General features: G+C 33.0%; 1 protein-coding gene across 3 annotated transcripts in view; it reads right to left on the bottom strand.

The window, feature by feature from the left end:
- Positions 1 to 20,698, bottom strand: part of CDON (cell adhesion associated, oncogene regulated) — a 124,817-nt gene that overhangs the window by 29,376 nt on the left and 74,743 nt on the right. For all 3 annotated transcript variants that reach the window (XM_074303858.1, XM_074303857.1, XM_074303859.1), the window contains exons 2-14: positions 18,949 to 19,083; positions 17,133 to 17,405; positions 16,346 to 16,492; positions 15,889 to 16,032; positions 14,810 to 15,097; positions 13,405 to 13,674; positions 10,587 to 10,940; positions 6,587 to 6,882; positions 4,524 to 4,698; positions 3,561 to 3,692; positions 1,501 to 1,704; positions 944 to 1,125; positions 357 to 462 (exon numbers count right to left, since the gene is read on the bottom strand). In XM_074303858.1, the coding sequence (XP_074159959.1) occupies positions 357 to 462; positions 944 to 1,125; positions 1,501 to 1,704; positions 3,561 to 3,692; positions 4,524 to 4,698; positions 6,587 to 6,882; positions 10,587 to 10,940; positions 13,405 to 13,674; positions 14,810 to 15,097; positions 15,889 to 16,032; positions 16,346 to 16,492; positions 17,133 to 17,405; positions 18,949 to 19,083 (2,706 nt within the window). The remainder of the gene's footprint in view (positions 1 to 356; positions 463 to 943; positions 1,126 to 1,500; positions 1,705 to 3,560; positions 3,693 to 4,523; positions 4,699 to 6,586; positions 6,883 to 10,586; positions 10,941 to 13,404; positions 13,675 to 14,809; positions 15,098 to 15,888; positions 16,033 to 16,345; positions 16,493 to 17,132; positions 17,406 to 18,948; positions 19,084 to 20,698) is intronic.

Here is a 20,698-nt window from a genome sequence, read left to right as displayed (position 1 = left end):
GGAGCTTAACAATAAATAAACTAACTAACTAAATAAATAAATAAATAAATAAACTGCCAGCACATTCTGATGAGAAATAATAGCCTTTAAAACTCAAAAATAACAGGTAAATTGTGAACAGAAAGTCAAAACACCTCTCAACACCTCTCAAAGTCAGAATAGAACAGACTTAGATGTCAGCCAATCACTTATACTTCTCTCTTAGGAACATTTTAACGGGCTGAGTTTAACTATAATAGAGTCACTGAGAAAAAAACTGCTTTGGTATTTCTTAGTTCCACATCTCCCATCTCCACAATCTCCTCAGAATTCTTTCTTGGTCCTTAAGTCTAAAGAATAGACTTAAAAGGACTTACCTTCTACAACATCCCTCTTATAATCACTGTCATTATCACTATCTGTTGGTCGGTAATAGATATAGAATCCTTGGATAGGTGTGTTATTGTTGCTTGAAGGAATGTACTGAAAAACAGAAGGAAAGACTCAGCAAAGATGAAATAAAAGTTTTGTATTTAAGAAATTTCATTTTCATTTTTTGTAACGTCTTTCTGGTTTTATCTTTCTATTACCTTACTTGTACTTTAGATTAAAATGTAATAAAAAGAAATCTGCTTAGAAGGCATAGATAGCCTGCTTTGGGGTTGAAACAAAAACAATAACAAAATAAAACAATTCACTCTACTAAGCTCAACAGCATAAAAGTACATCTGGTTTCAAATTATTAAACCACTGAAGAGTAGTGAACAGAACATTTGAAAGGGAACCAAAGAGAAAGGCATTTCATTTTCAGTACAATGTGATTTTAAAAAGCTACTTAAAAGCTCTATGTCTCAGTTTCCCCCAATAAAAATTTCAAAGGCCTCTTTATCCACAATAGAGTTATCATAACTGACTACAAATATAACCAAAACAGAAAATTTGCTAAAAAGATGTTGCTACTCACTGTCCATTTCAACATAATCTGGGTATCACTGACAGCTTCTGTATATGTGATGTGAGGTCCAGCAACTGGACGGTTGGAAAAACGGTTGGGAAATCCAGCTACTTGATAAGGGCGAGATGCAGAGCTTCGAAAACTCTCACCATAATGGTTGACAGCAATTACTCTAAATTTGTACGTGGAGCCTTTTGAAAGGAAAATACATAGTTTAGAAAGTCATGAACAGATTATCATTAAATATAAAAAAAAAATTCCTTAGGCTACTGTCTTATTTACTTTAAATTTGCCTGGTTTCTTTCAGACAGCCTCAGGACAAATAGGTAATGCTCTAAAGAGAGCCTCAAAAAAAAAAAAAAAAAAAAAACACAAGGGTTCTAAATACAGCTTGTAAGTTTTGCCAAACTTTTGCAAACATTAACTGGAATTAACAGAATGGGTGCCATCATCAGAACCAGGCAATTTTAGTCAAAGAAAATTCTTTTTTTTCTGTTAAAAATATGCATCCAAAATCTACAATGACATAAAAGACTGAGGTGAAACAGATGTCTGGGTTAAAGTACCTGGTTCTAAGCTACGCACTTCCACAGAAAGTTTGGAAGGTGGAATGTCTTCAGCTGCCACTAGCCAGTCACTATTCTTCATTCTTTTATATTCAACCTTAAAAGCAGTGATGGGAGAACCTCCATTCGCCCGAGGAATCCAAGTGACATATACAGAAGTCTCTGAGGCAGTAGAGATAGTAGGTCGATCTGGTGCTTCTGGAACTAGAAAAGGATATACAATGGCAAACAACTTTTGAACATTCACAGTAATAGGAACCAACATGATTTAAATAGTATAAATAAGCCAGGAACCTCACTTTTTTCAATATTCTGGACCTCTATTCTCATTAAATCTTTTATCACAATTGTCAACCAATGGTAAATGGTACCTTGCATCCTTTCCTGACCTCTTACTCAAACTACTAATAAGAAATTTGATGCTCCAAAGGCAAGAAACAATAACAGAATCAGAAGTCACAAACTGTCTATACACTAGTTTAAGTATTGTCTAATAAAAGGAAAATTGGCAGGATGAAATAATTTTCACCATATTATTTTAGTTTGTGGACAAAAATTGCTAAAATTCAGGAGTTTTTACTTGGCTTTTTAATATCAATGAAATGATGTAGAATATTAAGTCATTAAATATATTATTTCCCTTATGCTACCTAACAAAAAAGTATACAGTGAAAAAATTTCATTTAAAGCACCTATCACTACAGTGCTATGCAGACAAATGTGTTAACAGAGCATCTTACAAATACACAGAGATGATAGTCTAAAAAAAACATGTGAATTGGTAAAAACTACAAAATGATGTCTGTTATTCTATCTTAATATATGGATACTTATAGAGTCCTACTTACTCCATAAATTGCTTAAAATATAAAAAAAAAGAACAGAATCACACAGGCAAATTTCATCAATACTTACTGGACTTGCTTCAAATTAGAAAGCAATGGAAACAGAAAATGAATAAAACTTCTGTTAGTAAATCTGATATTTTATTAAAAAAATACCTGACCTTCATTATATTAACATATGTAAGACTAAAGCCTACCTAGGAGCAACCACAAAACAGAAAAGCAAACTATTAAAGAAAATACAAAGGAAAAACACATTACAATACCATGCCCAAAGAGACCTAAAGACTACATTTGAATAAGTAGGATAGGGAGAGAAAACATTCAGATGATAGTTTTGAATATAAGGAATTCTTCTTATGTATAGATATACAGTAAAGATTTTTCAGATAGCTGAAGCCTTTCAGAAGGTTACTATGCCAAAAGTGACAGCAAATTAACAAAAAGAAACTTGCAACTAGAGAAGCAGTAAAAGGCAGATTCAAAATTGTGAAGGTTTACACACTGTATATACAATCAGCCCATAAAAGATAGAAAGAATACAAGTGAGAAGTTTGCAAATTTGCATTGGTAAGTACGGAAATTTTATATCTCTTACAGGGTCAAACCACAACAAATGTAAATTACATTTCAGCTGTGGGGCCAGTGAGCATCAACATTTAATCATCAAGATGCTACCTGACCAAATCTTGATATCAAAGATTGCTAAAACCCATAGGATTAGATGGGACATTAATTTTTCAACAGGAATAGTCTCAAACATGGAATCTCTTACAGCAAATGTTAAATTTTATCATAGCAAAGAAAATAATTAGGAATGTCTCTAAAAAAGAATAGAGGCATTAAGATGATTGCTGTATGAATTAGATGCAAATTAACAATTTCTAATTTTTTTCCCTTTTCCAAATAACAGCCATAAAATCTGATGAGCTTTGAAGTTAGATAACTTTTTAGATTTTTATATATGAATTCACTTGAACAATACACAAGACAAAGGGTTACCAATAATTATGCACAACAATGTGATAATCCAAAAAAAAAAAAAACAGAGCTTGAAAAACAGAAACTGATAATGTAGCATATAACAAACATTATACAACCAACAAAAGTTTAAGTTGAAATAAATCAGTAAATTTATTTCAGTGAACTTTGTAATAAGATAGCTCACTTTATTTGATGATATAAAATGAACAGAAATATAAATTAAATATTTACCTCCACTATGCCTGGAGAGATCTGTAAGCACCACCCCGAAATTGCTGTTGGTCCCCTCTGAAACAACAGGATGTTTAGGGATGCCCACCGGTGGAGAGGAAGCCTGGGTGTTTTTTGATGATGATGTTCTCTCTATCAAATTTATGAAAATTATCATGAGCTCAAAGAAAGAAATTCTGGAAAATTCCAATTGGATTATGTGCATGCAAATATTTTTTTTTATTAAATGTATAATGTTAATACATTTTAATTTTTATCTCATGGAATTTGGTTTTAAATATCTGGGTAATTTTGAGGTTCTCTTGAAGTAATAACAAAAGAAAGTTAACATACTTTTGCCACTTACTACTTATGTAATCTTGAATTAAGTTATTTTCCTCCTCTGAGACTCAGTTTCCTAACTTGCAAAACAAATTGGAAAAATAATATGCAATGACTAAGTCACATAATGATGCATTCAGAAGGCTCATAACTTCTTTAAAATCTCATTATTCAATTTTATTTTAATAGAATAAATCCCAAATCTAGAAATCAAAATATGTTATCAAATAGCTTCTGATAAGTGCCCTCCTGAGCAAAATGCCAAAATCTCAAAATTAGAAAAAATGAAATTGGTTATTTTTACAACTAAAAAGTTTATTGGTACCAAGTAGCATAAAGGTCAAAAATCTAAAATTACTATGAATTACTTGATAAAATTAATTACAAAGTTGTGATATGTTCTGATAAAATAACATATTTATATACACTAACAACTTCTCTTTCATCAAAAGCCACCTCCTTATCACACTGTTAAAATTTAAAATTTTCATGGGACAGGAGAAGGGAGGAGAAGCGAAACTATCTCATGATAATTGTTTCTGTGCCCTCCCGTATAGGCATCATGCTAGTTATATAGATTTAGCTAATTGCTAATAAAATAACATATTCCATTCCTCAAATAACAGGAAGCAGTCCTATTACCTTTGCTAGTTCGGAAAGTAAGCATGGCAGGCTGTCCTTCACCTGCTGCACTTCTTGCTACCATTAAGACTTCATAAAGACTGGATGGTTCTAGTTCTGTTAGGTGGAGTTCATTTTCACTTCCAGGAACTCTAACCGTGTGCCAGTTTCCCACTAAACCAACTCCATCATCCAGCTGTATAAGAGGAAAATCAAAGGTAAAAAACAGTGTCCAGGCAAGAGAAGAAAGGCTGATGAGGAAAGGGAAGGGGGAATGCAGAACAGAAGGACCATCTTTTTTCCTCTCATTTTAGTCAGTATTAAGCATTTGAAGTCAGAACTGTACCTCAACCAACTCCAGAAGGGATGTGGCATTTGGTAAAGCATCTGCAGAAGGGGAGGCAAAAACCCATTTCATACTATGTAGAAAGAATAAGTAAAAAAGAAGATCCAGTAAGATCAGTCATCTTAGTTAAGGAGTCATTGAATTATAATTAATCATAAGGAAATTTGTGTGATGGAAGCTTCTCCCAATTGAATTAAGTATTTTTTCCCCAGAATTATTAAACTTACTCAAATTAGAAAGAGAAGATTTTCAGATACCAGTATAAACATGCTATTAGTAGTAGTAATAATAGCAATACTATGAATAACAATATGTCACTTTATAGTACTTTAAAATTCACAAAATGCTTCAAAAAGTACTAGTTAACTAGAGATTACTCCTGTGATTAATCAGGAGATATGCCTTGAACATTTAACGCAATAAAAATGAATTTCTTTTTTATTTTATATCATATTTTTTCAGGGATTTTGCTTGGCCCTGAAAACAAAAAGAAATTTTTTCATTTCATTTTAATGCATGATCCAAGATGAAAACATTACCAAAATCCAAATGAGAAGGGCTCAGACTTCCCACCAAATTCTCTGGTTTCTTTTGCCAGATCATTAGCTACGTCACACTCACTGAGTGTTTTTCAAGATTCTAGGTTCCTGTTTTTTTCTTTTACAATCTCTCACTTGTGAGAACTCCCATCAGTTCCCTGGATTCAATTACCATCCATCATTAGCAGATGACTGTTGGGTTATAGATACAACCTTAGTCTCTCCCCTAAGCTCCAGTTCCAATGACCAATTGGGTAGTTTCAATAGGATCTACTGCAAGTATCTCAAATTCAGCCTATCCAAAATAGAACTCTTATGTTCTTCTCCTTTCCCCAATCCATCCTACTTCCAAACTTTTGTTTCCAGTCACCCAGGTTCACAAACTCCCTTAAATCTATCTCTACTCCAATATGTCCTTCCCCCAATCTGCAAATGAAATTTCCTAAAGCACAGGTCTAACCACTTCACATGCCTACTCAGTAAACTCCAGGCAAGATTTCTTATGATCTCCAAGACCAAATACAAACCCTTCTATTTGGAATTTTAAGGCTCTTCAGAAACTACCAATCCTTTCTTACTTTTCCATTATTCCTGGACATCTTGTACATTACTCCCCCTTCTAAATAATATGTGGACCAGCCATACTGACTTCTATGTTGAGTCCTTACACAAGGATATCCTGTCTTCATATTTTTGTTCCCTACTCTTGGAACATTCTCTTTCCTCAATTCTCTCTCTCTTGGAATTCTCGGGTTCCTTCAAGACTCCAAGGCTCAAGTCCTACATGAATATGACTTTATTGATCCCCCCAGGTGCTGGTGCCTTTTCCCTCCCAAAATAACCTTGTCTTTGTTTTGTATATGTTCCATATGCACTGTGTTTATATCCAGAGTATACTTATTATGGAAGATCTTTGAGGGCATACTTTATCCCAAGTACTTAGCAACTCATATATAGTAGTCATTTAATGAATGCTTGTTGGTTGATGACTCCCAGAAACAAGCTTTCAGCTCTAATATTGTTATTCACATGTTCTCAATCTTCCTATCATCTCATCAGCTGGGGATGTTCCTAACCTAGGTCTTGCTTTTTTTTTTTTTCTTTCTTAAATTTAGGAGAACATATCTGTGTTCTATAAACTATTTTGAAAGATGGTAAGATATAAAGAGAAAAATATCTGAGAGATGAAAAACAATTACCTTTCGATATTTTACAAAGTAGGCATTGATGGGTAGTCCACCATCTTTCCCTGATCTCCAAATCAGGTTATAAGCATCTGGTTTGTGGGTCTGTGGGGGGCTCAGGATGATGGGGGCATCAGGAGCAGAGAAACTACTGGTATTTCTTTCTATTGATGCCTCTGTTGTATTGGAATATAATTTCATTGGAAAACTGCTCAAAGGCCCTGCTGCAAAATCATCCTTTTTAAGTCCATGACTCTGTGTAGCATCAATAGGTGTAACTGTTTCAGCTTTGGTGCTTGTTTCAAAAGGAACTGCAGAAAAAATTTAGGAAACAAGGAAGAAGGTTATGTATGGCAAGAGAGATTTTAATCAAAATTCATAACTTCAAGGTGTGTTACCCAGTCAAGAATACATTTTATTGCCTACTCTGCAAATATTACTGCAACCTGAGAAGAAAGCATTAAGACTGGCAACATCTGAATACCAACTAATTTTCTAAAATTCTGGAATTTGTTCATCTGTTTTTTTAGTTTCTTCTGAGAACAAGGAATGCTTAGGAAGAACAGAAGAAAGTATAGGCATAGAGGGAGATGAGATATTGGTCTCATTGGACCAATATCTTTCTGTAGATTTTTCCCTGATCACAGGTTTGTGATGAATATGAATAAAGTATATTTGATGACATTAATTAGAGTCTCTCTCTCATTCTATGTATTAAATGAGAATAATATTCTAATGAGAAAAATACCCTACATATATTACTTCTAAATAATTAAGAATGAACATTTCTATAGTTGTTGAGATATTTTTGTTCCTTCTTCCCTAGAGAGTAATCTAAAAGGAAAGCTCCTAAAAACTGTAGCCGTAATATGTAAAATGAATAGGAAAATTGAAGTATACTGTAAACTTTCCCATACCTTTACATGGACACATAAACAAAATAAGTTACACATGATTTGTTTGCTAACACTGTACATAGGTTTCAAATATAAAACCAATCATAACTTTAAGCAATGCTTTCTCAAAGAATCTTCTAAAAATTCTTTGTTTTTAAAAACAGCATTGTTACTGTCAATTACCTTTTAAGTTTTCTTCATTCTTCCCTTCTTAAAAGACTATCACTTCAAGGAATGCCTCCCAAAATCATCCTGCTTCTTCTTCTAAGTCTACTTAATGACCTTTTAATTGTAAACTTCTATTTATTTCTCTCAAACATAGCTAATTACTAAGGTCTAGAAATAAAGTTGGGGAGGACCTTCCATTCAAGAAATCAAAAGATTTTATGCCAGTTAACAAGAAAACTTTAGCATTTTCCTTTTGAGATTTTAAAAAAAAATTTTACAGAATTATTCATCTTTCTGATTACTTCATGAAGAAGATAAAGGGTAATAGCACCTATGTTCTTTTATACTAAGAAAACTTAAGTAAAGGACAAATATGTAACTTGAACCATTAACATGTGACAATATCAAATTTTATTTAATTCTCCAACTATTTATTACTCCATGTTGCCACTTCCATAAATAACTTAATATTCATGTTATAATCACTTGACCATATCTTCTTCTACCTCTATAAAGGTGAATATCTGTTCCACCCACTTGAAAATTGTTTTTAAGATAAAATGAGAACATGTATGTAAACACTTGAAAAAGTGCCATAAAAGATTCAGATGAAAGGGATGGTATGTATAACACCTATTATATTGTAGGTACTTAGTTTATATTAAAAGATGAAAAGCTAAATTAAATTATCTTTTAATAAAGTTTATAACAAAATTTTAAGTCTTGAATAACAAAGATTAATTTATAGCAAATAGGAATTGATATATAACACTCATGATATTGAGTACTGTAGCATTCAAAATTTTCCCATACCACTGAGATGTAGTGTTTTACCATGATACTGAAAACCACTTCCCAGCAGTGGATTACCCAAAGAATCACTGAAAATAGTAACGGTAAAAGGTTCTCTCCTTCCTCACCACCCTAAGCCACAGCTAATTATCTCCACTGGCTAAAGTCTAGTTTCCTATACTAACTCACACTCATAACCACTAGTCTACATTCTGACTCACTACATAAACACAGTTGTTCCAAAAACAATATTCCTAACTTGTGTCTGCAAACTTAAACTGCTTCTTCTTTTTTGTAAAAATTGCTTCTTAACTTATTTTTAAAAAATTAATTTCTTATCTTCTTGGGTGGAGAAATCTCGTGATACTTTTTCTTTCTCAGAGTTGACATTATGTTATCGATCCTTCTCTTTCCAATTTCTCTATTAGAATCTTGTCTTACCACAAACCTGATTTCAAAGTAGAAAAGAAAACATGTTTCCTCCTAAGAAATAGCTTCATAGAGAAGTTACTCTGCTGTTGGCATTTGACAGAACTTCCAAGGAATTCCAAGCACCTGTACTTGTCCCTTCAAGTCTTACCACATTGCGGCATTATTTTTTCAAGCTTTTGGCAAGTCAACTCTTATCCAGAATCATCACCTCCAACCTTCTCTTTGACCTGACACCTATTTTTCACCTCCCTGAACATTTTAAGAATTGTTCTGCACACCTTTGGGTTTACCAGTTAGATACTTATCTAGTCAGCATTTTAATAAGTCTTTGAGCATAATTTGCCTGCAACTAATTATTAAATAATTTCTTACCTTGAAAATGTCAGTTCTAACTTCACTTTCTTTTTATGCAGCTAAATATTCTCTTTATAACACTTTTTCCTGGCCCTGTCCTTAGCAACTTCTACTGAACTGAACTTGAAATTTTTGTTATCAGCTGTAATTAAAGCTTCACATTCTCTTGATCCTGACATTTGAGATTATACTACCTGCTGCTAATTATTAGCAAAAGAATTAGAGGAAGAGAGTTAAACCTTCTCAATCAGATCATTATTTTGCAATCTATAATTAAATAAGTGTATTATCCATGCAATCTGACAAGTATGGTGATAGATTTAATGAAACCAGCGTTCAAAACCTTAATTGAGTAACTTTGAATTTTAATTAAGTCCTTTGGTTTTCTATTTATCTGTTTACTCATACTTTATTGAAAACTGAGAATTCCCAAGTGACTCACACCAAAGAATCATAAAGAAGAAGAATAACCTCTTGATGTAATAATTTTCTATTATCAACAACATTAATAAGCATTTAGTAAGCTTTCCTTTGTGCCAGGTGGAAGAAAAACACCTACACAAAAATTGTTTGAGTAGACTCTGCTTCAATGGTCCTTCTAGAAATAATCTGTTAACCTTCTAGACTTTAAAGGTCTGGTCAAAAATTTACTGGTGAAAAGTACATTCTTAAGAATGATTTATATTTCTTTCCATCTACTTCAATTGTCTTTCAAGCTTCATAAAACATATTATTTTTCATTTTTGTTTTAACATATAAAGGTTAAAAAGGTTATAAGGAATAACTACCAAAAATGTATAAGAAAAGTTCCCCCATACAACCTTTCTTAGAAACCAAAAGATTAAATTTTGGTAAGAAGTCAATTCATATTCTTGGGCTTAATGTGAATCAGATTTCTGTATGCTAATGTCAGAAATACAGATTGAGGGGCTGCTAGATGGCACAGTGGATAGAACACTGGTTCTTAAGTCAGAAGGACCTGAGTTCAAATGTGGCCTCACTTAATACTTCCTAGCCCTGTGACCTTAGTGGGGAGAGGGAGAGAGAGGGAGGGAGAGAAAAAGAGGGAGGGAGGGAGAGAGAGGGAGAGAGGGAGGGAGTGGGGGGGGAGATTGAAGCCAAATTATTTCCTATTGGTCCAAGTACTAAGCAATACCAATCTAGATACCACCTTAGTCTGAAAAGATGGAATCTTCATGTCACAAAATATCTTACAATAAATATATTATTTATTATATTATATATTATAATTTATATTAATATATTATTATAATAAATATATAATAAATCTTATCTCATAATATCTTCTTCCTTCCCTTCCCCCTCCAAAATTAAAAGGCACTAAATAAAAAATAAATATCACGGCAACTCACCAACCGTAAGAAATGCCTCTGACAATGCAGAACCATGTTCATTTGTAGCTTCACAGGTATATTTCCCAGCATGTGCCAGAGTTACAGCCTGAATATATAGGGAACTTGATCCAGCTCGAGACATGATGAAGTAAACAGGCTCTAATGTGACATCTCCAGATTTTGTTAGGTGTGATTTTCGTGATTTAGAGCGAAGTACTTGTGATGGATGGCTGGTTATCAAACCATGGCTGTCATACCAACGAATAACAGGAATTGGCAGCCCAGTGGCATTGCAGGATAAAGTGACAAAGTCACCCCCTATCACCTTTGTGCTTGTTGGTGGTGTTACTATGATTGGCTTGAATCCACTGCCTATTAAAATACAATCCACATACAGAATTTAAGAATACTATCAAAACCCACAGAAAAATAATGCTAATAGTAATATCTCCTACACAAGTAAAATATCCATTAAAGATAAGTCTTTTTAATAGTTAAGTTCCTGGCCATTTTCTATGTAGATTTCCTATTCATTAGAAGGAAAGAAAGAAAGAAAGAAACATGGATATAGCAATGTAGTGATAGTTTTCTAACAGGCAGGCATACTAGTCACATATTTGACTACTGCAAATGTAGACTATAAAAACATGTATTTCTGACACCAAAAATCTCACACATTAAATGTGATATATTCTGTGAGAAATACAGAATCAAATCTGATTACTCAAGAAATGATCATATTTTTTATCTAAATTTAATCAAACTACCAATAAGAGTTGAACTGGCCAAATTAAAATGTGTTAAGACAAAAGCAAAAACCAAACAAAAAACACGTGACCATTTTGCTTTACACAAGAATGAAAATCTACAAAACATTTGAAGATTTCTTTTTTTTAATTCCAAAGTAACTTTGCCTCCTAAATCCTTTTATAGTATTTCTCTTTTTACTCCCAGGTCTCCAATTCTACCTCAACTTCTGAACTGGCAATGAGGACTTTTTCAGAGTGAATCCACAATGAAATAGTGATTAACATTGATGATCTTTTCCCCATATTTTTCTCCTGGTGCCTAGTCCCTTTAAAGTTTAATTCTGTCATCAATCCAATGATATATGTGGTTCCTGACTCTTCTCTCTCTCTCTTTTTTTAATAGCTCCCCCAATAACCTGCGCAATGAAACATCCTCTATGATTTCAGCTATGGAAATGTATTTGAAATACCTAGAATGAGTTTTTCATAAAGTAGAAAAGAATCATAACTTCTTTAAGTCTGACATTCTCTGATAAAGTTTCTTAACCCCATAACTTTATCAGAAGTTAACTCTGAAGAATCAAAAAGGAAAGGATCTACTCCTGTTGTTTTATTAGCTTCTTTTAGTTAAAGAGAAATGAGAAAGGAGTTTTAAAATAACATATATATGTGTGTATATATATATATATATACACACATATATATGGATATATATCTTTAAATGGAATTCCTTATTACATTTCTTTAACCTATTAAATAGATAAATCTCATATTTAGGACCTTTATTAAGGGAGGGAAGTAATCAAAAAACCTACTTCTTTGAGGCACTAAGTTAAAAGCTAAATTGGGTTCTGCAAATGTGTAAACATATTTACAAAGGGAGACTGTCCAACTGCCTAGTGCCATGAACACATGGCAGCATATAACCTGGGAAATGAAGACACTGATTTGTGACTAGAAGAAAAAAAACATCTTCCTATTGAAATGTTATCATTACCTGCTTTAGTATATATATACTATATGTCATAAAACTCAGAAACAAAACAAAACTGGAATTTTATAAAAATCAAAGGATTTTTTAAAAAAAGGTAAAAGATAAAATGAAATATATTTAGACTTACTTAGTGATACCTTAAGAATGGTACCCTTGGGGCAGCTAGGTGGCGCAGTGGATAGAGCACCAGCCTTAAAGCCAGGAGGACCTGAGTTCAAATGTGATCTCAGACGCTTCACACTTCCTATCTGTGTGACCCTGGGCAAGTCACTTAACCCCAATTGCCTCAGCAAAAAAAAAAAAAAAAAAAAAAAAAAAAAGGATGGTACCCTTACTACTGAAAGGACAAAAGGAATATAAAATGATAAAAAAAAAGATTAAATCAGATTTCATGAACAAGCAAAATAAAAGTGTTCTCAGCATAAGTAGAGGGAATATCACTATATGATACCCTTAAAATAAAAAATATTAAAGATTTTAATCTAATTTTTAAAGTTATCTTGTAACAACCCTGAGTTATTTATCAATAACCTGTAAATTTTTTATCAATACCATTTATTCCTACATTACCTTCATTTTTGACTAATTTCCTCTCCCTCTCCTACCTAGCAAGCCATTTCTTATAACAAAGGGAAGAGAAAGTAGATCAGCTATGTTAACCAACAAGTCAACCAAGTCTGACAAATATATATGTAATGTTCCAGACTAATATACCCCTCTTCCAATTCTTCAAAGACAGAAGAGAGGTTATCAAAAACTCAACTGATATAATTTTAACAAAATCTAAGGAAAGCATTAAATTAAGTACTAAATTGAGTTTTGCAAATCTGTAATACATTTACAAAGAGAGACTGGCTCTCTGCATACTACCATGAATACATGAAAGCATATAATTTGAGGTACAAAAAAGGCATTCAAGTTTGTGGTCACATGAGCCATGATAGCCTAGTTTTCCCCCAAAACAATCTGCACTATTTGGCATAATGAACCAACCTAGAAGAAATCAGGTTTGTTTGGATAAGGTTGCTTTTCTCACAATACAATGAATCTGCAAAGCAAAATTTGTTTATCATGGCAGGTCTTAGGAGCCTACCTGTTTCAATTTCAAGTCTCCCAGTAGACTGCATAAATCCAATCCCATTATCCACCACACATTGGTATAACCCTGAGTCTTCCATGACAACGCCACTGATTCTCAATGTGTTTTCTACTATCAGGTGCCGCAAGGAAGGGTGTATAGGCTCTGCATTATGAAGCCAGGTAAGACTGGGAGCTGGGTTCCCGTGAATGGTACATGTGAAATATACCGTGGCACCTAAGGAAACTGTCTGGTCCCTTAATCCTTTGGAAATTGAGGCTTGTTCTGAAAATAACATACACAAATTAGATACCAGCCCTCAAAATGCACTTTTTAAATTATCACATGAGTCACAAAATGTTCTATATACCACTAACTTGCTAAGACTACAAAACATTGTTTATTCACATTTTCTCATTTGCTGTGGCCATCAAAAAAATCTTAAATGCATTATAACTTGTCTCTAACAGAGCCCTTCATTAAGTTGAGGTCAAAGTCATATGCTACTAATAAACTATAGTCTTCTTTTAATAGATCTCTCAAACCAAAAAAAAAAAAAAAGCCAAAAAACAAAAACCATAAAAATAACTTGCAACCCTGTATTCCTGTAAGCATTTATGTTTCAGGCTGTTGGCTCACTCTGTCATTCTCCCATCAGAATGGTAGTTTCACTGGATCTAACATTAAACAAGGACTGAAACAAAAGTAATATATGTGCTCAAAAGAAGTTCTAAACAGTAAATTTTTAGCTTTAAGTATAAGTATTACATCATTACTTATGGGATACCAAGATTAAAAAGTCAATCCCAATTATTGTAAAGCTTTTAGAAATGATTTCTTATTGATATAGACAATATAATCTTATTCTATAGGGCATGTCCTAATAGTAAATAGCCATAGAGAAACTTTTAAAAATAGATTTATTTTGATGTTCCTATTTCATTTTTTCCTGGATTTTCAGAAAAGTAAAAGTAGAAGAGAAATAATTTTTTAATAGACATTCTATAAAGTAGCCATAAAGACAAAGACTCAGGATAGCTAGAGAAAAAGAAGGGATATATGTAAAAATGTGGCTAGGATCAAGGCTACTGTATAATTAGAGATACAAACAAATGCATTATGAAAGATGAAATTTGCAGGTACTATGTAGAGATATTTTACAATTTTCTTTTGGGGAGGGGGGATAATATTTTGCCTTCATCGCTCCTACTAAATTCATGGGATCATAGTATTTGAGATTGAATAATTGCAAGCAGTCCACAAAACTCATGAATATATCCAAACCAGATTAAAATGTAATTGGTCAATGTTTAACAAAATAAGTAAAATACAATAAAACACAGATAATGATAATTTGTGATTTTCTAAATCAATAGCCTATATGACCCCTTTCCATTTGAGCTTGAACACAATATCTTACCAAGCACATTAACTGTGTAGGTCACACGTGTGAGCTCTCCAGACTTGTTTCCCACCACACAAGAATAATTTCCAGCATCACTTGGAGCTATGCTATCAGTGACAAGGTTGGAATACAACTTTCTCCAGTTACTTCCCAGAAGAGAACTATGGCCATCCTTTAGCCACTGCACTTGGGAAGCAGGCACCCCGCTCACCACACATTCCAGAGTTACAGGATTGTGAGAAATCGCTGCCAATGACTGGGAAAAGGTAGGGTGAATAATTCGAACATATTTTGATGAAGAGCCTAGAAGAGGTCAATAAAAAGGAAAAATAATTTGAAAAGTTCTCTTTTCCAACATAATGTCCTCTTTGATATTCTCAGCAAAGTTTTGAGCATTTCCAACATCTTGTTTATTCTCCTTTATTTTCCTCTCTAAAAAGCTTTGTTGTAGCTCACATTTATGTGAAATAGAAGACTAAAATGAATTGTTTCTATAATTATCAATCATTACTGCTGGATGAAGTTACAGAATTTCCAGAAAGTCCACATGTAACACTCAATTTGTAGTATGGATATTAGTTTTTTCTCAATCCACTTACCATCTTTTAGTCATTTGTATTTAGCCACAGGTTAGCAAGCACAATTTATAGTCACTAAGGTGATATTAATTAATTAATATCATGATATTAATGAATTTATAAAGTGCAAGAGGAAAGATATTTAAGTATCATGAATTTTTTACTATACTTCCATACTTGGAATTCCATATACAATTCACAATACAAAATTCCACATACAATTCACATAATGTGCTTCATGAGGAGGAATGGTTAATTCAATGTAAATTTTTGAAAAAAAGGAAAAAAAAAAGAAAGAAAGAAAGAAAGATGCTTTGATGGTACCTTAGCAACATCCTTAGCTTTTTCATGTATCTAGCATTTATTTTAAGGACTTGCTCCATATTAAATAAGCAGAAAAAAATTGACCCATGTGCAATATAGTATTCACATTGATACTCATTTACCAACTTTTTGTGAGAGTAATTACTAAAGGATTTACTCTTTAGGTATCACCAAAGACAACTAAGTACTTACTGCTCACAATGAGCTTGTGGCCTGTGGGTTCAACTTTTAATTCATGTGTGACAGGATTATAAGCTGCACATTTATATGAGCCTTTGTCCTCTGAAGATACATTCAAAATCTGAAGATTTCCTGATGGAAGAATTAGGTAGTTATCTGGAAGGAAGGATAAGAATATAATTAGGTTTTTTTATTTTGTCCTATGACATAATTACAAACCTATTAGACAATTGTTATAGGTTTATATGGAAATTGGCAGTATTTAAGCCGTGAACAAAAATCAAGAAAATGCCCTCATATATAACAATAACAATTAAAGGGAAAAAAATAGCTAATCAGTAACAAAGGAGCCATAATGGAGTTATTATAATAGACCATTATGCATTAAGAAAACAAAAAACATGTTCAGCTATACAGACACCAAGGACATGTTCAGTTCTATTCATTGACTTCTTGCAACAGATCTTACCTGTGGAATGTTCTAGCCATTTCCCCCGGATCTTATAGCGCACCTGTACTGAAGGATTACTTTCTGGTATCTTGCAGCCAATGAATCCAGCACTTTGTTCCTCTGCTATAACAACATGTTTTGCTGTTGCATCAAAATCACTAAGACCTTGAGAGTAAAAAAACAATTTAGAAAGATGCTTCTATTTTTGTGGAAGATTTAAATTCTAAAAATTACATATGCCATCTAGTCTTAGTTTTATGCTAATCCCAATCTAGATAGTAGCATGATTTTTTGTTCAACCCTCTCTAGCAGCCACCATTATGTGAAAGGAAGATGGTTCAAACTAAGAAGACCTCTTGCTCCAGATTTTCTACCATATCCATAATAGTAAGCACTCCTTTCTTTGTGGAGAATTCACAATCCCCTCTTCTTGTTTCTCTAGCCAGTTTTTTTTTTTTTAAATTCAAATCAATTCAGTAACCAGGGCATAAGAGGCCTATGTGAATAAAGCAATCAGATGTTTAAAAAAGATGAGTATTATGAAATAACAGAATTCAGTATCAAAACAACAAACTCCTAAAATTGCATTTTAAAGTTTTAAAATACTAATCCCAGAAATTCACATAAGAAATATATTCACATTCAATTGACTTTTCAAAAAACCACTATATCATTGGGCTCTGCTTACTGTTTTACCTTTGACAGGACTTCAACCTATAATGGGTAATACTGATTTAACAGGCTTCTTGGTATATTTTAGAAATATACTATATATATACATCAAAAGTTGAAATATCAAACTTACCTCCAATGGACACTGTTGCAGGCTTACTCACAATTGCACCAATGCTGTTATTAGCAATGCATTGGTACTGCCCAGAAAGAGATGGATTGAGAGAAAGGATATTTAAAGTTCCTTGATGAATCTCAATCTGCTCCAAACTTCTATCGAATTTTTTTCCATTAAGCAACCATGATATGTGAACAGTCACAGGTTGAGCAGAACATTGTAGTGTTACAGGTTCACCAAGTTTCTGGACAACAGAATGTGGCTCAGAAATAAAACGAGGTACTAAATCTGTAAAGAAACCCCCCCCAAAATGGAAAAGGCATTAAGGATATTACACTCTATTCCATTCACTAAACATTTTAAATATTTATTTAATGCCTACTAGGCAAGGGATTCTGTAGATATTGGAGATAACTAGAAATCAACCAATTAAGTAGCACTTTAAGGTTTCCAAGATCCTCACAGAAACTCTGTGAGATAGATGTTATTATTATTCCCCTTTTACGCAGGAGAAAACTAAAACAGAAAAGTTAAATGATTTTCTTATATATAGAAAAATACAATAGTTTCTGCCCTTGAGGAACTTATATTTTATTTCTTTCATATCAATAGCCAGCACTGTCTTTTATCTATTTAATTTGATTGTTCTTGATAACATCTTTATAACCCTTTTTTTAGATGCAAAGAAAGATAGAGTAAATTAAATTTAGACTATTGCTGTTTCTCAAATGTATAACGAAGCTTCGTGATTTCTAAAACAATACATTTAAAAGCATTACTGAATTCATGGTAACTTTTTATCATTGTTTTCTCAATGTTTATTACTAGCACAATTGTTGTTATTTGTCCCTCCTTCTAGAAGAAGACCATGGCTCAGTGAGTTGATGCTATGACATGCAAGTGAAATGGATTTAAATGAGGGAGGCTGTGCAAGGTCACCTGGCTCACTTTCCCCTCCAAAGCCATCTGGGCTCAATAGCAAGATATAGATTAAAACTAGAGAGGGCCTTTGATGCAATCACAGCCCTTGGCCTTTCTCCCCCCCCCAAAAAAAAAAATTGGGGTTAAGTGACTTGCCCAGGGTCACACAGCCAGGAAGTGTTAAGTATCTGAGACCAGATTCAAACTCAGGTCCTCCTGACTTCAGGGTTCTACCACTGCACCACCTAGCTGCCTGAGACCTTGGCCTTTTTAAGCTAAGGTCTTCAACGAGTCTCAGCTTGATGAGGCCATACCCATTCAGTGATTAAAAATTGTGTGCCAAATGAGGCAAAGAATCTTCTCTTTAGCGTAGTCAAATAAATAAATAAATAAATAAATAAATAAATAAATAAATAAATAAATAAATAAATAAATAAATAAATAAATAAATAAATAAATAAATAAATAAATAAATAAATAAATAAATAAATAAATAAATAAATAAAAACTGGGAGAGGAAGATCCTTAGTCTGGCCAAAGCAGAAACGATTGCTAAATAGCAATGAGTGTAAATACATTCAATCTGAGTCAATCAAGATCCAAATAATGACCAAATGGAGCTTGGCCAAGGACCTATTGGAGGCCAATTAGAATCAGATTGGTTTTGGTTTAAAGCCTGCTCCTTAAGAAAGAAATCTAGTCAGCAAACCCCAAGATATCTTGGGAGGATTCAGAAATGAAAAAGAGAATAAAAATGCTTTAAAGAGATCTAGAGGTATGTGTATAACACCTTATGTAGCCAGAAGAAGGGAAAGAGAAAAGAAAGGAGGAAAGGAGAGGGGGAAGGAGGAAAGGAGAAGGGGAGGGAGGAAGGAACTATGAAACCTAATACCATTTCTAAAAGGCTTACCTGATTTTACAGACGAACACAGGATCATAAAAGGAACATATAACAATATCTGTAATGATCCAAGATCTGGATTCATAGCGCCAGAATACAGGAGCTGATAGAACAGACTTCCAGAATAAAACAGTTCTTGGAACACTAAAACAAATGAAGGAGAAAAAGAAAAATCTTTAATCATCTTTAGGCTATAAGTAGAACAAAGTGAAAGTCCTAAATCCTAATCTTTTTTGTAATTCTATGGAGAATCATACACAGGAGTCTTAATGAGGCAGATTCTCCTACAAAAAAAAAAAAAAAAAAAAAACTAATTTACGGTGACTAAATTAGGCATTTCAAAAGTTCTACTAATTCTTCACATTATTAACATTCCATTTTATGCCTAAATAATTTGTCCTGATATATTTAGTGGTCTTAAAGAAGCAATTCAACTTTCACTATCACCCAAATTAGTCATAGTTGCACAGTTAGATGACGGAGAAATGGACTGGCAAATAAATTAAGTATATTCAAAATTCCAGATTATGAGATTAAATCCTTGATACCTTAATGGTAACGAAAATAATGCTGTTCTTTTGTAACATAACATTTCCACTGACCCACATTAATAAAGCATCTAAGGGGTTTTGGCAGTGATTTTTCTACCCATTCTCATTTCATCCATTTCCTTTGTGATTAACAGTATGCATTCAACAAAGCTGGGTTGGAAGAAAAATGTATTTGCTGCAGAATACTTTAAATCGCAGTTTCTTATTCGGCATTTTAGAGTTGTTCAAGATTTATAAATGAGTATTAGTATCTGCCCTAGTTCATACAATGGATTATATACTTGATATATTTTAATTGTTTTTGTTGTTCGTCCTTCATTATATTTGATATAATCCCCAAGTAATATTACTTGGGACAATTCAATAGTATGAAGAAGATTGAAGAAAGGATTCACTAAAACATTATTTTCTAGAAGTAACAAACATTATAAATCCTCACCAAAACAATACTTTCATTTTACATTTAAAAAGCTTCACATAAGACTAGAAAAGTTATATTGTGGGTTCATATTTAGCTCAAAATATTAAAGCTCTGACAAGTCTTTTTAGAAATTCTCCAACTGACCTTTTTAATAAGCAATAAGAATATTTTTGGTAACACTCATTTGGCAGAAGGGGCCAGCTGTGCAAAAATTTCTTCGTTTATTTGAATTCTCACTCAATTCAAGGGCAAGGACTGCCATATCAGTAGTAAGGTTTCAGGGCAAAAGTAAACATTCAAATAACTTGTTAACAGGAGATAAACTTCCTTCAAAGGGTTGGGAGGAGGGGTGGAGTGGAAATCCTTTTCTTCTTTTTGCTAGCTATTTATTTATAAAAAGCAATGAAATATAGAACTTTAACCCTAGTTACATAAGCTACTGAATTCCATTGCAGCTGTCCTTTAAAACCAAGGCAGTATTCATTACCACTATCTAGATAACATCTTATAGGAATACTTTTACCAAACTATTTTTAATCTATTCTTTATAAGTTCTCTGCTTCAAATGTCAAGATAGAAGCCTCTTATATAGATATTGCTGTTTGATTTTGGAGAACAGAATAAAAGGAATGTCAATGTATAGTAAGTTTGATATTTCAAGGTATTTGTCCTTACTCCATACAATGGTAAAAGATCATAACCTTTCCTCTCTCATTCAAATTCCATGATTCTTGTGTCTACTTATAACTTATTGGGCAACCCAAAGTAAGCACTTATTAAATACTTG

This window comes from Sminthopsis crassicaudata, chromosome 3 (genome assembly GCF_048593235.1).
Source record: "Sminthopsis crassicaudata isolate SCR6 chromosome 3, ASM4859323v1, whole genome shotgun sequence".
NCBI lineage: Eukaryota > Metazoa > Chordata > Mammalia > Dasyuromorphia > Dasyuridae > Sminthopsis > Sminthopsis crassicaudata.
Note: the sequence above shows the minus strand (reverse complement) of the source record. Positions and strands in the feature narration are given on the sequence as shown.